This window comes from Poeciliopsis prolifica, unplaced genomic scaffold (assembly GCF_027474105.1).
Source record: "Poeciliopsis prolifica strain line A6 unplaced genomic scaffold, Auburn_PproV2 SCAFFOLD088, whole genome shotgun sequence".
Taxonomy (NCBI): domain Eukaryota; kingdom Metazoa; phylum Chordata; class Actinopteri; order Cyprinodontiformes; family Poeciliidae; genus Poeciliopsis; species Poeciliopsis prolifica.
Genome location: NW_026562463.1, coordinates 283,163 through 298,943, shown reverse-complemented (window position 1 = coordinate 298,943; position 15,781 = coordinate 283,163). Strand labels below are relative to the sequence as shown.

Here is a 15,781-nt window from a genome sequence, read left to right as displayed (position 1 = left end):
CAGGAAATAGGATATTGGCGTCTGAGCCGTTAGCAGAGTTTTTGGCCAGGCGAGACCTTGTCAGTTCAGGTCTGTACCAATTTGATGATAAGCCTGAGAATTATCGAGCCTGGTACTCTTCGTTTAACAGTGCAGTTAGTGAGGTTCGGCTCACAGCAACTCAGGAATTAGACCTTATGACTAAATGGCTTGGAAAAGAGTCAAGTGAACAGGTGAAGCGGCTACGTTCAGTTCATGTTGGAGATCCTCAAGTAGCTTTGAACAAAGCATGGGAGAGACTACGTGAGTGTTATGCTGCTCCAGAGATCATTGAAAAGTCTCTGTTTCAAAGACTGGACAGCTTTCCCAAAATCTCAGCTAAGGATAACGTCAGGTTACGAGACCTTGGGGATTTACTGATGGAGATCCAAGGAGCCAAAGAGGATGGATATCTCACCGGACTTGCATACCTGGATACTTCACGTGGAATCAGCCCAATTATTGAAAAACTTCCCTTTGCACTACAAGAGAAATGGATCTCTGCGGGCTCGTGGTATAAAGAACAAAACCAAGGACGCTTCCCTCCCTTTGACTATTTTTCTGATTTTGTGCGCTGTGAAGCGAAGAAGAGAAATGACCCAAGTTTCATGAGTCAAGGAAACACAAACACGTTTGTCAAATCAGAGAGAGGAATTAGTAAGAGTTTCACCTCACACAAGCCAGTTTTGGTTTCAAAAACTGATGTCTCAACCAACGATGATCTCAGCAAGACTTGTCCACTGCACAACAAACCACATCCTCTTAGGAAGTGCAGGACATTCAGAAATAAATCATTCAGTGACAGGATGGCCTTTCTGAAGGAGAAAGGAATTTGTTTTAAGTGTTGCTCCTCTGTCTCACATTTTGCTCGAGATTGTAAAGCCTTCTTAAAGTGTTCTGAGTGCAGCAGTGTAAATCATGATACAGTCATGCATCCTGAGCCATCCGCCAAGCCGGTCAGATTACCTTCACCCCAACAGGACAATGGCGGGGAGGGCGATGGTCAGGTTAATGAGGATATTGTTTCGAACAGTTGTACAGAAGTTTGTGGTCCAAGTGCGTTCGGGCGATCATGTTCAAAAATCTGCCTTGCAAAGGTTTATCCCAGTCATTCCAGGCATATGGCAATTAAAACTTATGTCATCTTGGATGACCAGAGTAATCGCTCCTTAGCTAGACCAGAGTTCTTTGAACAATTTAAAGTAGAGAGCAAACCCTTCACATATCACCTTCGTACATGTTCAGGCATGATTGAAACATCTGGCAAAAGGGCAGAAGGATTTCAGATTGAATCGATGGATGGAAAGGTTCAGATCTCACTCCCACCACTCATCGAATGTCCAGAGATTCCAAATAACCGATCTGAAATTCCGACACCAAGTGCGGTACAACATCAACCTCATCTCTGTCACATGGCAGATCAAATTCCAGAACTGGATCCAGATGCAGAAATCTTACTTCTGCTTGGAAGGGATGTTTTAAGAGCACACAAGGTTAGGCAGCAGGTTAACGGACCACACAACGCCCCTTTTGCTCAACGTTTGGATTTAGGCTGGGTTGTTATTGGAGAAGTTTGTCTTGGGGATGTACATAGGCCAGTGATAAGCACATACAAGACAAATGTGTTGAAAAGTCATCGTCATTCAATTTTTCCACCCTGTACAAGCCACATTCATGTTAAAGAAAGTGATGAAACTCTTAGCAGATTCACCCAACCAGAAACGATGCTTGGGAGCCAAGTATTTGTCCAAACAGAGAATGACAACAAGCCTGGTCCATCTCGGGAAGATACAGTGTTCCTACATATAATGGAAAAGAGCGTTTACAAAGGCGAAAGCAACAACTGGGTTGCTCCCCTTCCATTCAGGGAACCACGTCAACGACTACCTGATAATAAAGAGCAAGCAGTCAAACGGTTTCTATCCCTGCAGCGAACTCTTGAAAGAAAACCTGAAATGCAGAGCCAGTATGTGACCTTTATGGAGAAATATTCACCAATGGACATGCAGAGTTAGCTCCACCGTTGAAAGAAGGGGAAGAGTTGGTACCTCCCTACGTTCGGGGTTTATCATCCACAAAAACCCAACAACATCAGGGTGGTTTTTGATTCCAGTGCCCAGTACTTGGGAATCTCCCTTAATGATGTACTTCTCTCAGGGCCTGATCTTAACAATTCTCTTGTTGGTGTACTGTTACGTTTTAGGAAAGAAAAGATTGCAATAATAGCAGACATCCAACAGATTTTTATTGTTTCCAAGTGTGTGAAGACCACCGCAATTTTCTGCGTTTCTTATGGCACAAAGACAATGACGTCAACAAGGAAGTAGTGGAATATAGAATGAAGGTCCACGTTTTTGGGAACAAGCCATCTCCAGCTGTGGCTATATATGGGCTTCGGAGAGCCATCAGAGAAGGAGCGCAAAGGTTTGGTGCTGATACCGTTGACTTCGTAGAAAGGCATTTTTATGTGGATGACGGTTTAATGTCCGTACCATCTGAGGCTGATGCAATTGACCTTCTGCAACGGACAAAAACCTCACTGGCTGAGTCAAACATTCGCCTACATAAGTTTGTGTCGAACAGTCCATCAGTCACAGAAGCTTTTCCGCCAGAGGACTGTGCGCTGATGACGAAGGACCTCGATCTGGAACAAGAAGCTACACCCACTCAGCGCAGCTTGGGTCTGCTTTGGGAGATTACGACTGACATGTTCACTTTCTCAGCATCTGCTACAAGCAAACCATTCACTCGTCGAGGAGTTCTCTCTACTGTTAACAGCATATTTGACCCCTTGGGGTTACTGGCACCTGTTACCATCTACGGAAGGGCTCTTCTCAGGGAACTTGCAACTGAACCGAATGAATGGGATAGCCCACTACCAGAAGAAAAGCGTCAAAAATGGGAATCCTGGAGGGATTCACTCCAAGACCTGAGGCAGCTTCATGTTCCTCGGATGTACACACAGACATCACTCAGTACAGCTGTAAGTACTGAATTGCATGTGTTCTCGGATGCATCAAATAAGGCCATCGGGGCAGTAGCTTACCTAAGAGCAGTTCAAGAAGAAGGACAAACTGAGGTGGGGTTTGTTATGGCCAAGGCTAAGCTTGCCCCTCAGTCTGAGCCTACAATCCCCAGGCTTGAACTTTGTGCTGCAGTCTTGGCAGTAGAAATGGCAGATCTCATTCAAGAAGAGTTGGATGTGAAAATAGACGAAGTCAAGTTCTATACCGACAGTAAAGTGGTTCTTGGCTACATATGCAATGAGTCCAGACGATTCTATGTCTATGTCCACAATAGAGTGATGCGTATTCACCAGTCCTCAAAGCCAACTCAGTGGAACTATGTGTGCACGGATGAGAACCCAGCTGACCATGCATCACGGTCTGTGCCTCCATCTCAGCTAGCCCAGACTTCGTGGTTCAATGGACCCTCTTTTCTCTATCAATCACCTGAAGACAAACAGTGTGGAGGTGAGAGGTTTGAACTGATTGAACCGGAAAAGGACAGTGAAATCAGACCACAAGTTCAGACCTGTTCTACTGTTCTAGAGAAAGCTGCTCTTTCTACAGATCGCTTCAAGCGGTTTTCATCTTTTAGCTCCCTGTTGAGAGGAGTGGCATATTTGATCCACATGGTAAAATCTTTCAAGCATTCCAACCACAAGATTGAGTGTGTAGGTTGGCATAAATGCAACTTACCCGTTCTACTGAAGAAATAACTCAAGCTAAAAAAACCATCCTAAAAGCAGTGCAAACAGCAACTTTTGCAAAAGAAAGGTCAGCTCTACTGGCTAAGAAAAACGTGTCTGGCAATAGCCCTTTGCAGAAGCTAAGACCAATCTTAGAGGATGACCTGATTTGTGTTGGAGGCAGGCTGAAGTACTCTGAACTGACACCTGCAGAAAAGAATCCTGTAATCCTACCGAAAGATGATCATGTGTCACTCCTTCTAACAAGACATTACCATGAGCAGGTGCAACACCAAGGTCGTCATTTGACTGAAGGAGCCATAAGAGCAGGCGGCTTGTGGATATTGGGAGGCAAGTCTCTTGTAAAATCACTTATCCATAAGTGTATAACTTGTCGTAAAACTACGTGGGAAGATGGCAGAACAACAGATGGCGGATTTGCCACCAGAGCGACTTGAGGTATGTCCTCCTTTTACCTATGTTGGGGTGGATGTTTTCGGACCCTGGACTGTAACGGCAAGGCGCACACGAGGAGGGCATTCAGAGTCAAAACGATGGGCAATTATTCAGTTGTATGACTTCCAGAGCTGTTCACATTGAACTAATCGAATCTCTGGATACATCTAGCTGCATTAATGCGTTGAGACGATTTTTTGCATTGAGAGGACCAGCAAAACAACTCAGATCTGATTGTGGCACAAACTTTATTGGGGCTTGCAAAGAGCTACAGATGGACACAAGAATGCAGAAGTACCTCACAGATCAGGAATGTGTCTGGGAATTCAACCCGCCTCATGCTTCTCACATGGGGGGTTCTTGGGAGCGGATGATTGGCATGGCAAGGAGGATTTTGGATGCTATGCTGCTCCAGCAAAACATCTCCTTGACTCACGAAGTCCTATGTACTCTAATGTCAGAAGTTACTGCCATTATCAATGCCCGTCCCTTGATGGTTGTTTCTACGGATCCTGGAAATCCTTTCATCCTATCACCTGCGATGCTTGTGACTCAAAAGGTTGGAGTCCCACCACCTCCAGGAGATTTTCCTGATAAAGACTTGTTTACAAGGCAGTGGAGACAAGTACAAGCATTGGCAAATCAGTTTTGGACTCGCTGGAAACGAGAGTACCTGCCATCTTTACAACAACGTTCAAAATGGACAGTACCCAAAAGGAACTTAGAAATAGGAGACTTAGTTCTTCTCAAAGACAAGCAAGCTCCTCGCAACTGTTGGCCACTGGCAAGGATCACTGCCACATTCCCTGGACAAGATGGATATGTACGAAAGGTCGAGGTCACAACAGCAGAGCAAGGCAGACCAAGAACATATCTTCGACCTATCACAGAAGTTGTTTTGCTTCTGCCTAACGAATGATCTATGGACTAATGTTTGATGATCCGGCGGCATGGTGACCTCACAGAGGTCAGACGGGGAGTGTGCTGCTTTGACAGCATTTTTCTTTAATGTTTATGTATATTGTGTTTACGGACATTTTAAGTTACTTGTAACTGCAGCATATTCAAAGGCTTTTATTTTGAAGAATCCGGTTTGAGTAATTTCCGGTTGTTTTTCTTTGGGCTGCAGCAAGCATGGCTGAGTATTGTTGTGAGTTCAGCGTGTAATCCAGTGCCATCCACAAGAAATTACATTGAAGCAATGCTGTAAGTTACATTTTCTGTTAAGATGCATCTTACTTAAAATATATCTGATGTTATTTTGTTAAAATAACGTTAATTATTGTGATGGATGTTTTATCATCTATATAGTTTCCTCAACTGTAACTAAGATGTGTATTGTTTTGTACTCTTTTTGCCTGCAGTTTTCACCGCAGTTTGTGATGAAGGATGTCAACAGTAAATGGTCAAACTTACTTCACGACTTCATCTCGTCATTTTGCTGTGATTTAGCTCGGTGTTAACTCAGAGTTGCTACACTTTGACAAGAACACTACACCAATCAAATAAAAAAATATTGAAAACCAAAATAAATTCTAAAAAATTTATTTTATTGCAATCTTTCTCATCATGCCTAAATGCAACAAGACCAGTTGCAAAATTCTAAAATCTTCATACATTTCTCTTAACTTTTAGCTGAAATAAAGCGGTAGTTTGTATCAGAGGAACCATGAATGAATCTGACACATAAGATCATGATTCATGCATTCTATTTGCAGCAGCCTTTTGCGTCAAGATCAAAAAGTAATGTTCGTGTACAGTAGTTAGTCTGCTGTCAAAACTCTGCAAAGTGCAGAGTATTTCCTGGAGCACGTCTGAGCGAGCCGTCTCGCTGAGAGCAACTGCCATCCTGACTAAAAGATATTCATCGAGACTTTCTTTACAGTTTGGGACATGGGCTAAATGTTTTTTTATCAGGAATCTGGAAGATCAGCTCTCAAAGACGACTGAGTCATTGCTACACCTCACACAAATATCAATATCAATATTCTGGTCCACAGAATCTAAATTAACTTTCAAAAGATAAATTTTTTTTGGTTTGGCTTCAGTGGCCGGATTAGTCCTTACCATATCTTGTTTCAGGGACATTTAAATCCATGCAATTGAGGATTTTTCAGGGTGAAACTCATAAGAGTGAGGCTGTTACTTTCAAGGCTCATCTGAGAAAAGCATCTTCTGCTTAACAAGCCCAGTCAGTAAGAACATAAATCTAAAATAGTTTAAGAAGTTATTTAATACCTACTAAATGTAAATTCTTGGAAGTGAAAATGCTGAATGCATTGTGGTGAAACTAATTCATTCTATTTGTCCAAATTTCCTGTATTCAAATTTTTAACCCACTTATTTAATCATTTGTGAAGGCATTTATGAATAATTTTTACTGATGGAAAAAAAAAAAAAAATCACAACTGTTTGAATTACAGTTTAATCATCTTCTGACATAGTTCTGGGTCGTGTCCTGGGCGGTTTGATGGTCGTAGCCCAAATGGACGCCAAGACTTTCTCCTGGTGAGTTACGGCACTAAAGTCCATCCTCTTCAGGTGAGGCAACATCGAAATAACGTGACTCCTCAAACACAGTAGAAGGCACATACATTAGATTATTTGAAATCATTCATATGTCATTTCAACTCAATGAATGCTCTTTGACATCCATCCAGCCATTTTCTGTGCACCCCCTTGTGGGGTCGGGAGGGTGCTGGTGTCTATCTCCAGCGACTGTTTCGGGCAAGAAGTGGGGGTCACTCTGGACAGGTCGCCAGTCTGTCTCAGGGCAACACAGAGACAGACAAGAAAAACAACCATGCACACAATGGGGAGAACACAGACAGACCAATTAACCTAACAGTCATGTTTTTGGAGGAAGACGGAGTGCCCGGAGCGTGATGCACAGGGAGAACATGCAAACTCCATACTGAAAGACCCCGGACCGGGAATCGAACCCAGGTTCTGCAAGGCAACAGTGCTACCAACTGTGCCTCTGTGCAGCCACACTTTGAGATGAGATTCCTTATTTTATTCTCATTTTCTCACATTACTTAGTTAATATGGAAAAATAAAAGTGTTGAAGTGGTTCAGACAGGAGACCAACAGCTCAGGAAAGAAACTATATCTGGTTAAACATATAATTAATCACAATCCTTTCAGATATAATAAACGGATGATAAATCATCACATGTATTTTCTCAGCTGAGAAATGTTCCTGCACTAAGGGTTACAGAAATGTTTGAAAGCGTACAAATTAATTTCCTATAATCTTTTTTATGACATACTTGCTTATGGTTTCCTATTTTTTTTAGTATAAAAATTGATGTATGTCTGCAGATATATTTTCTGATGTGAATTTCTAGTGTTGTATGATTTTGTCGTATACAGTGCACCCCAGACAATCAATAGTTTCATATTCACGAACTCATAAATTCTTTTGTTGAGCGTAAACTCTGACTATTCACAGATTTTAGTTGTTTTCAGGTGGTTCCACAAGTGTGCTTTGTATCAGTAGCTTTTCTGCTAATTTTTGTTTCATTTACTTTCAAAGTTATTACTTTGTCTGTTAGTGTTTATGTATTTTACTGTGCTAAATAGTAAAGTCAGCCTAATTTAACTGAAATCATTTTCCTTACTCCAAGAAGTCTTTTGTCATAAGAAAACTGGACAGGCATTTCCCAAAAGAGAATAAAATAGCTTAAAGCAAGCAAGGAGTGGTAATTTTGGGAAAAAAAGGCCAAAACAATCTCTGTTCTCATTTACATTTTAATTAAAGAAATCTCAGGTTAGAAATTATTTTTACCATTCTCAGCAATGGTAGAAATTTGTGTTACAGCAATCCAACACTTCTTATAATTACCAACTTGCTTCTATTTATCCATGTTTCTACTGGCATTTTGACAATTTATGTTTAGCGTCGAGCTCCAAGTTACTGGGGTTGGAAGGTCGTCATAAGGTGTTATATGCTTGTACAATTAAAGTATTACTGTAAACCTAGATATACCTACAAGAACAACCACATATTCATAAAACTCAATTAAGAAGGTATGGTGAAACTGCCATACTTTCATCAACCTCTGAATGTTGAAGTAATCATTGTGGAATGGGTTGGTATTTACACTGTTGCAGTTACGATTGCATGGTAAAATTGAATCAAATTATATTGTTGTGGTAGTTAAGAAACTAGTTGATAGTTAAAGCAAATCACCTGTAGCCCTTAGCGTTTTCGATCACATTTCCATGAAGTGTGATGGTGTGCAGAAAATTCAACTCTCCTAGTTTGTGTACTTCACTCAGGCTCCAGATGTCATTGCCATGCAGATACAAAACACGCAGCTCCTTTAGGTCACATAGAACCTGGAATACACAAAGATGCACTGTTCAAAATGATAATTATTAAATTTAAAATGAAGAAACAGAAATAAGAATTGTTTTATTAAGTAGGTGTAGACTGAATTATGTATAGAAAATATTCAGTCAAAAGAGGTATACTTATTTAACCTGCAAAACTGACAATTTGCCTTAGCAAATAAGTATATGATGAAAAGTATTCAAACTAAATCTTACATGTTCAATGCTTGTTATTTTGTTGCAGGAGAGATCCAGCCAGCCAAGCAGTGATGGCTGAGCCAGAAAATGACTCAACATGAATTCAAGGCCAACGAGATTTGTGATGTTGTTGTTGTTCAGACGCATCGACTGGCTCAGGTACTTGCTCTCCGAGTCGATCTTTAAGGGGCGTAGGGTAGGGCGGGGAATCTCCGCCAGAGCATCTAAACCACAGTCAGTCAGTTAAGCGATCCAGGAATAGTTTTTCAGTTATCTTTATTCTTCTAAAAAGTTTTTGTAAGTTCCTTAATGAGATTTCAAGAATATGATTTATACATTCAAATCAGTAAACGGGCAGTATCATGTACAGTCAACCTCTTTGAGGTTTACAACATTTTATTCCCTCATCAAAAACATATCTTGAGTATTTAGTTGATTTGTTTTTGAGAAATCTTTGAATCTCCCATAACAACCATTCAGCTGTGTTAAACACTTTGCGGGATCGAACAGAGCCTTTACTGGCGAAGCTCCTTCATGGAGATGAAGTTCTTAAGCTTTTGCATTACAGAGCAACCCTCTCCCAAAACTCCGCCACTCAGCTCCTTCAGACTAGCCAGCAGCAATTAGGAAACATGTGGTGGAACTGAGCATTTGCTGAGCTCAGTTTACGAGCTACTTCTCAGTGAAACGCTGGTAAAATTATTGTTTAAGGTTGAAAAAGGAGCCATGTTGTGAAAACTTCCTGTAGGCAGAGTGTCAGAAGGAACAAAAGTTTCTTAAAGAGACAGAGGCCCAATTACAAAATTATGAAAGAAAATTTCTTTCAAGTCAGATGCATATTCATATACGGCATTTTTATAACACCTGGATGTGACATAGTGATGTGATTGTGCTACACAATGATACTAAGTGGCTGGAAAACACATGATACTGCCCTTTAAAGCAAACAGACCATTAAAGTTTCTCAAGGTAAAGAAAAAGTAGAGAAATGTACCTGTGACATTGTTGAGTTCTTTGAAAGACAGATCTACTGGAGGACCATACATGTTAAGTCCTGAATGTTCTCAAGTGCTTAGCATGAAGTTTGACATAAACAAACTGGCAAAGAATTCTCAACATTCAAAAGTAAATATATTAATTAAAAATCTGTTTCCAAGAGAGAGAGAGAGGGAGAGAGATTATTCCATCAACATTGACAGTATCCTGGCTGTGGTCTATCAGATCTACAAAACCCAACTGATGAAGGGATTTTTTTTTATTTATTTATTTTTTTGCGGCGCATGGCCTGTCTATTTTTTGCCGATACCATGTTGCGGCTCACCTCCACCTGCTTTCTAAACTGTGTCTGACTTCATCAGTGTCATGTCTGCTGTCAATGACACGGCTCTGTTCTGTACTCTGAGGTCACCGTTGCCTCAGGCGCTCCACTGCTGCAGATGGAAGGGCAGGAAGGTCCCAGAACAGAGAAACCTTACCAGAGATGAACTACTATAAATTGCAACTAAAATTTTCATGTGGTTATAATTATCCTTCTTGATGAGAGCAGTTTTGATTGATTCTTTAAATATAGAAATACTAAAAAGTTTGTCTTGAGAAGCGACGCTTGATGAGACTTCCTTTCATTTTGAATTGTTGCTAAATGAAAAGTATTGTGAATTTTGTATGTAGATAAAAAGGTGTACAAAGTCCATTAGTCACTTAGTATAAATCTATTTTAATATTTCCTTTTTAATTTTAGACACATGTTTAGCAATTTATCATATTTGCTTATTTTTGTTCCTATATAATCACATAATGTGCATCATATTTGTCCTTGAAGTTCTCCTTGAATGCTTTCTTCTTCTGACAATCTTTATGCAGATCTAGATTTCCTTTATTAGCAAGACTTGTCCCATGATAACACTACTAGCATGGATAAAGGACCACGGTACTTTGCTTGATTGGCCAGCAAGCTTGTTTGCTGTTAATGAAACCTGGGCTTCTACAAAACCTGAGCAGTACTCAGAATTACAACATCAAGATAAATAAATAAGATTCATGTTGAATCTACATAACTTCACCTTCCTAAACAAATGAGCTAAGTCATTTTTTTGTGAAAAGTGATTTTGGAAAAAAATATATATAGCCACCTCTTTTCTACCAAAAGATGATTTAGGAAAAAAAAAAACACTTTTGGCAAGAAATGACTTTGACAAGGTGACAATATGCTTAAGCAGCAATGAATATGAAATGCAAGTAGGTGGGTAAAATACTGAATACAAGTCAGCTAAATGGAAATAGAATGCAGATAATGTATACTTTACAGGGGAAACTGCTGGACAAGTACAAGTAGAACAGCTGACAGAGGACAAGTGAGAAGATAACAGTGAAAAACGTCAATCAGCAGCTTCAGTTTTTACTTGAGCCATTCGCACACTCGAAATATATGTATGGGTGTTTGCTTTGCTGGCAGCACATTAGCATCTCATTCAAGGAGCAAGGGCATATGAAGAAAAAACCCAGACAAATAAACAGTAAGCCAGACTCAAGGACAGAACGAGATGAGGACACTGACGGGAATCAGGATCGGTGTGAACAAATTAAATAGAAGTTGTGTAAAATATCTGGAGAGTCAGGAGATTGTGGCAAAAGGCATTGGGGACATGCATGATATGAGGGTGTGCGGGTGTGTGAGCAGAAGGAGGTTTGAATTCATTAAGACCACAGATCAAAAAAAAGGGTCATTTTTGTTGAATAAAACAGCAATCAGGAGACCATGAGGGGAGACGGGAGGACCTGGGCTTCTAAATAAATGGCACTGTATGCTCCCTTTGTGGCCATCATCTGGTTGAATGATTGGTTTAATACTCAGGCACTACAGTGACGCTGTTTCAAGGGATGCTTTCCAAATTTGAGGCTCAAATTGGAAACCAGAGAGTAAAAGCAGTGAAGATAACTGGCCAAGAAAACAATCCTCCCAAAGAACATAAATTTAAGTTTTATCATCAGATATAATTCTTGAGGAATGAATAAATGTAAAGAGGTGTATGAATAAATGGAACTATTTTCACAGTTATGGTTTTGAGGATTTGTTTCTGTCGTCTAGATTTTGTTTTCTATATAATTCAAACTGAAAAATGCAAATGAATAGTCCTGCTGTTAATGAATAACTGTTATGCGTGAAAGAATCAGAAATTACATAGCGTATTTTTGTCAACATTTACTTCAAGTCTATTGCATTCTTACTTCTGTCAGTCTCCCTGACCCCGACCTCTTCTTTTTATTGCGCTCAGTCCTGAGGTCATGCAATTGGCTAACTGGTCATTGAGAGACACATGGCTGCTTGCCTTATATTAGCAGCAGCAGTCCAGTGTTTCCTTAGAACGTGGCAGTTTGAAAATCATTCACACATTATAGTCAATTAAAGAAATTGTTTAAATGGAGATTACAATCAGCTTTTTGATTGAATTTGATATGTTTACTGTGATGTACTTGTGACTGTGATTTTACATTCTTAAAAAAAAATGTTACTCCAAATCATCACACAGGCTTCTACTGCTGTTTTAAATCACAGTGAAGAAAATCAACTTATACAGAAGAGAAAAAGAAGTGTCTCTCTTAAATTGTGCAGTCCAAGCAGAGCTATGCACGCTGCTTCTGTACCTTCCGGGTGAGCTTTTCTTTTAAGGTTTTCTGATGAAATTACTCTGGAGTCCTATCACATTCCTTAGTGCCAGCTACACATAAAAAAGACAGCTCAAACCTCTGTTTTAATGTCTGTCTGTGGCACATCTGACACCGGTGAGAACGGCTCCTCAGAGTACTCCTCCAGAGCCATCTGGTACGTTATTGATTCTTGTTCTAATGGTGGCATCAGAAGAAGCCACCTTTATTCTGCACTGCTGTAAATAAAATAGGATTCAATTTTAGGATGACATTATTATATATGTATTAGACAGTAGATTGTATTTTTCAGGGGAAACTTCTTTGGGTTGGGGATGGGGCAATGTTTATGAAACGACAGGTTTAGTAAATTTCTGATTTGGATTTCCTGTTTAGTTTTAATTTGCCTGTATAATGTATAATGTACATTAGACAAATATGTAAGACCAAAAGATTGTTTTTTTTTATTTTACTTTCCATTGGAAATAGAATAAAAAATAGATTCATATATAAATACATACAAAATCATGCAATATGTTTAGGGTAGAATAGCTAAATATGAATGCAAAGTATTTTTGGCCAACATAAAACTGTGAAATTAGCCATCCAAGTGTAAATAAATATACTGATGTACACAAAAAAAAAACTGATGATTTAAACAAAACATTAGTTTTACAAAATGTTCAAAAATATTTTATACTCTTTTTTTTCCCAGAACAAACTTGCAAAAATAAGAATGTTCTTTTGATATATTTAATATTTATATTAAATATATTTAATATATTTCCTTTTAAAAATACTGAACACACAACACACTGAAAATTAAAATGATTAAATTGAATCATTAAATGACTTAAACTACAATACAGTTGAAGTATTTTTATACAAGCTAATTATACCATGAGGAACTCAGGCCTCAGCACATAACAACAGAGTTTAATAGCTTTTTCCTTGTTAGTTTTAAAGGCAACAACATCTTGTTAAAAGGCGAGCTCTAAGCTTGTAGGGAAAAGTAAACATTTTAAGAGGTGCCTGCAGTCAAGCACTATCACAGCCTCTTCACTGAAGCTTGCCAATTTCCCTTTAAATTAAGCTCTTGTCCAGTTTTTAACATTTCAAAGGAGCATTTGCTATCAACTTAGTAAAGAAACACATATTGCCTAATTGTATAGATGTCTACTACATTTCTAATCAATCAAATTATTATCCCAAGTTTAAAAAAAAGTTAATGATAGATAAATATAAATAGATTAAATTTCAGGCTGACTGCATCACCGAAAGGAAACTGTCACTAATATTAAACAGGAAGTCATTGCATTATTTTTATGTATATTCATACTTCAGGCCAAATGAAGTTCACCTGCCATTTCTTTAGATTATCCTAAAAACCTGCAGTAAAGTACAGAATTAGAGTAGAACCGATTGTGACACCTTTTCACCTACATTTTTTGTGAACTAATAAGCTAAAACAAGGTGAACAAGATGATGAAAGTGTGCAGTTGCTGCTTTCTGTTTAGCTGAAATTGACAGTGAAGTAAATATTAATGGAATGAATGCTTCACTCAGACACTTCAGACATATGTTAAAAAAAAGAAATCTCTCAGAGGTTGTGCAGTCAATTACTGCAAGCCTTAAGGTCTTTTCAAAAGCCAGATAAGACACTGTTGTAAGCATTTTTTTTTTACTTGGTCAGAAAAAGATCAAAGTTTTCTTGAAGAGGGTGAGCATGGCACCAGCTGTTTCTGTTTTCAATTCTTCTCAAGAACGGCTCATCCCAACAGGAGTCAGAACATGACTGCAATCGCTTATTTCAGTTCAGCCCAACGTTCAAGAAAGTTGACTGTTACAAAAGATTCCTCGACATACATAAAGAGCTTTCTACTTGATTTACGAACAATCGGCAGTCTACTGCCGGTCTTCACACTCAGTCAACCAATTTTAACCTCAGTTACATAACGGGTCAACAGGAAGTCCGTGGCTCATTCAGCTGCTTTGCTCAGCCGCCTTTCACCATATTTACTTCTGTCAATTACTATGACAGCATGTAAATCACTGTATTTATTAAATGGCTATGATGCATCAAGTGAAGAAAACATTTCAGGAGGATGACATGGCTGAAGCTGGATTCAGTGTGGACGCATGGACTTTGTGGAATAGATTTGGTTGGAAACAAAACCTCTAATGCTTATCAAAAAATCACTTTGGTGAAATATAATAGGAAAAATGAAACAGCAGAACACGCAGCTATGTTTGAATGAAGGTTAAAAGTCTTTTCACATGGCCAATGTGAAGGAAACTCAAGGGATTTCAATGGCTGTGTTGCCTTAAGAAAACCAATGATCAAAGAGCTTAATCAGAAAATGAGGTATCAACTCGCAACGGGGCGTAATGATTGGACTTCATTTTCAAAGTAAGAAAAGCTAAGTTTATATCTAAAGACTGAATATGTGGCTCAACATGTTTTTGCATGTATTTGGATTCTGAATGAATAGTTTGCATACTGGTTTAAACATCCTGTTCATTATACCTAATGTCAAGGGGACCTACAAACAGACAGCATTAGGTAAGGCTGAGTTATTGTCACAGTTTCAAAGGTTTATTTTGAGACAAGCTAGCAGAGAGTTTTTTTATTTGATGTGTACCTGGGTGCAGTATTCTCCAGAAACTAATTTTTGTATTTATTTATCCTTTCCTTTGATGTAATGGAAAGAACTTTGGATTTTCTGGTCCATGAATCGTGCCACACATATTAACTTCCCTTGCCTTTCTCACTGGCTTCCGCTCTTTTTGAAGGGCAGTTTTCTGTGATTAGAGTGGCCATTGTTCAGTCCTGTTAAGAATTTATAAATGTTGACCACTCAAAGTTGTGTATTGTTTCACATAGATGAGATTGATTACCACCACTGCTTACAAAATCCATTGAAGACAGAAAAAATGACTAAATATCTACCAAAAATGTTATACTATTTGAGATTATCTTGGAGCTCCAAAAGCAAAAAAATTGACTTCTGCAACTCAGAGAATTTTCAAGATTTTTCTAAAGAATTTGTGAGATTAATCTAAAAAATTCTGAGATTTTTTCTTGCCAATTTACTCATTTTTTTTCCATATGCAATGGCTCTAATACTCTGTCACATATTACTGCTAACAAAAAAATCATCGTTAGCCAAAGTTCACTGGAGACACTTTATTCAATATCATCACCACATTTTTTTATTAAATTAGACAAAGTTATTTAGGGAGAGGACCAGTGTAGCTCTTGCTGGAAAAAACAGGGCAAGGTGCATCTGAAAGAGAAAAGTGAAAAGTTTTGTGGATGGAGAGAGAAATTATTACAGATAGGAAACGGCAGTCAAAGGGAAAGATTTGTATACAAGGATTAAATCTTTTCACCAGAAACTTTGTGAGCCGCACTTTTAGGCCAGAGATGATTTAAAT

General features: G+C 38.8%; 2 protein-coding genes across 3 annotated transcripts; one reads left to right on the top strand and one right to left on the bottom strand.

Annotated features, from left to right (window-relative positions):
- The first annotated feature begins 4,345 nt into the window (after nt 1–4,345).
- Nucleotides 4,346–5,223, top strand: LOC129353345 (uncharacterized). The gene has a single exon (XM_055022629.1). The coding sequence runs from the start codon at nt 4,440–4,442 to the stop codon at nt 5,082–5,084; it is 645 nt and encodes a 214-aa protein (XP_054878604.1). The 5' UTR covers nt 4,346–4,439; the 3' UTR covers nt 5,085–5,223.
- Nucleotides 5,224–6,574: 1,351 nt separating this feature from the next.
- Nucleotides 6,575–9,785, bottom strand: LOC129353344 (leucine-rich repeat-containing protein 51-like). 2 transcript variants are annotated; one of them, XM_055022627.1, is made up of 4 exons: nt 9,696–9,785; nt 8,720–8,925; nt 8,361–8,509; nt 6,575–6,734 (listed from the first exon to the last, which is right to left on the bottom strand). In XM_055022627.1, the coding sequence occupies exons 1-4, from the start codon at nt 9,745–9,747 to the stop codon at nt 6,590–6,592; spliced, it is 552 nt and encodes a 183-aa protein (XP_054878602.1). In that variant the 5' UTR covers nt 9,748–9,785; the 3' UTR covers nt 6,575–6,589. The 2 variants fall into 2 exon arrangements, with proteins under 2 accessions (XP_054878602.1, XP_054878603.1); XM_055022628.1 differs by having other exon boundaries at nt 6,575–6,731.
- Nucleotides 9,786–15,781: the final 5,996 nt, after the last annotated feature.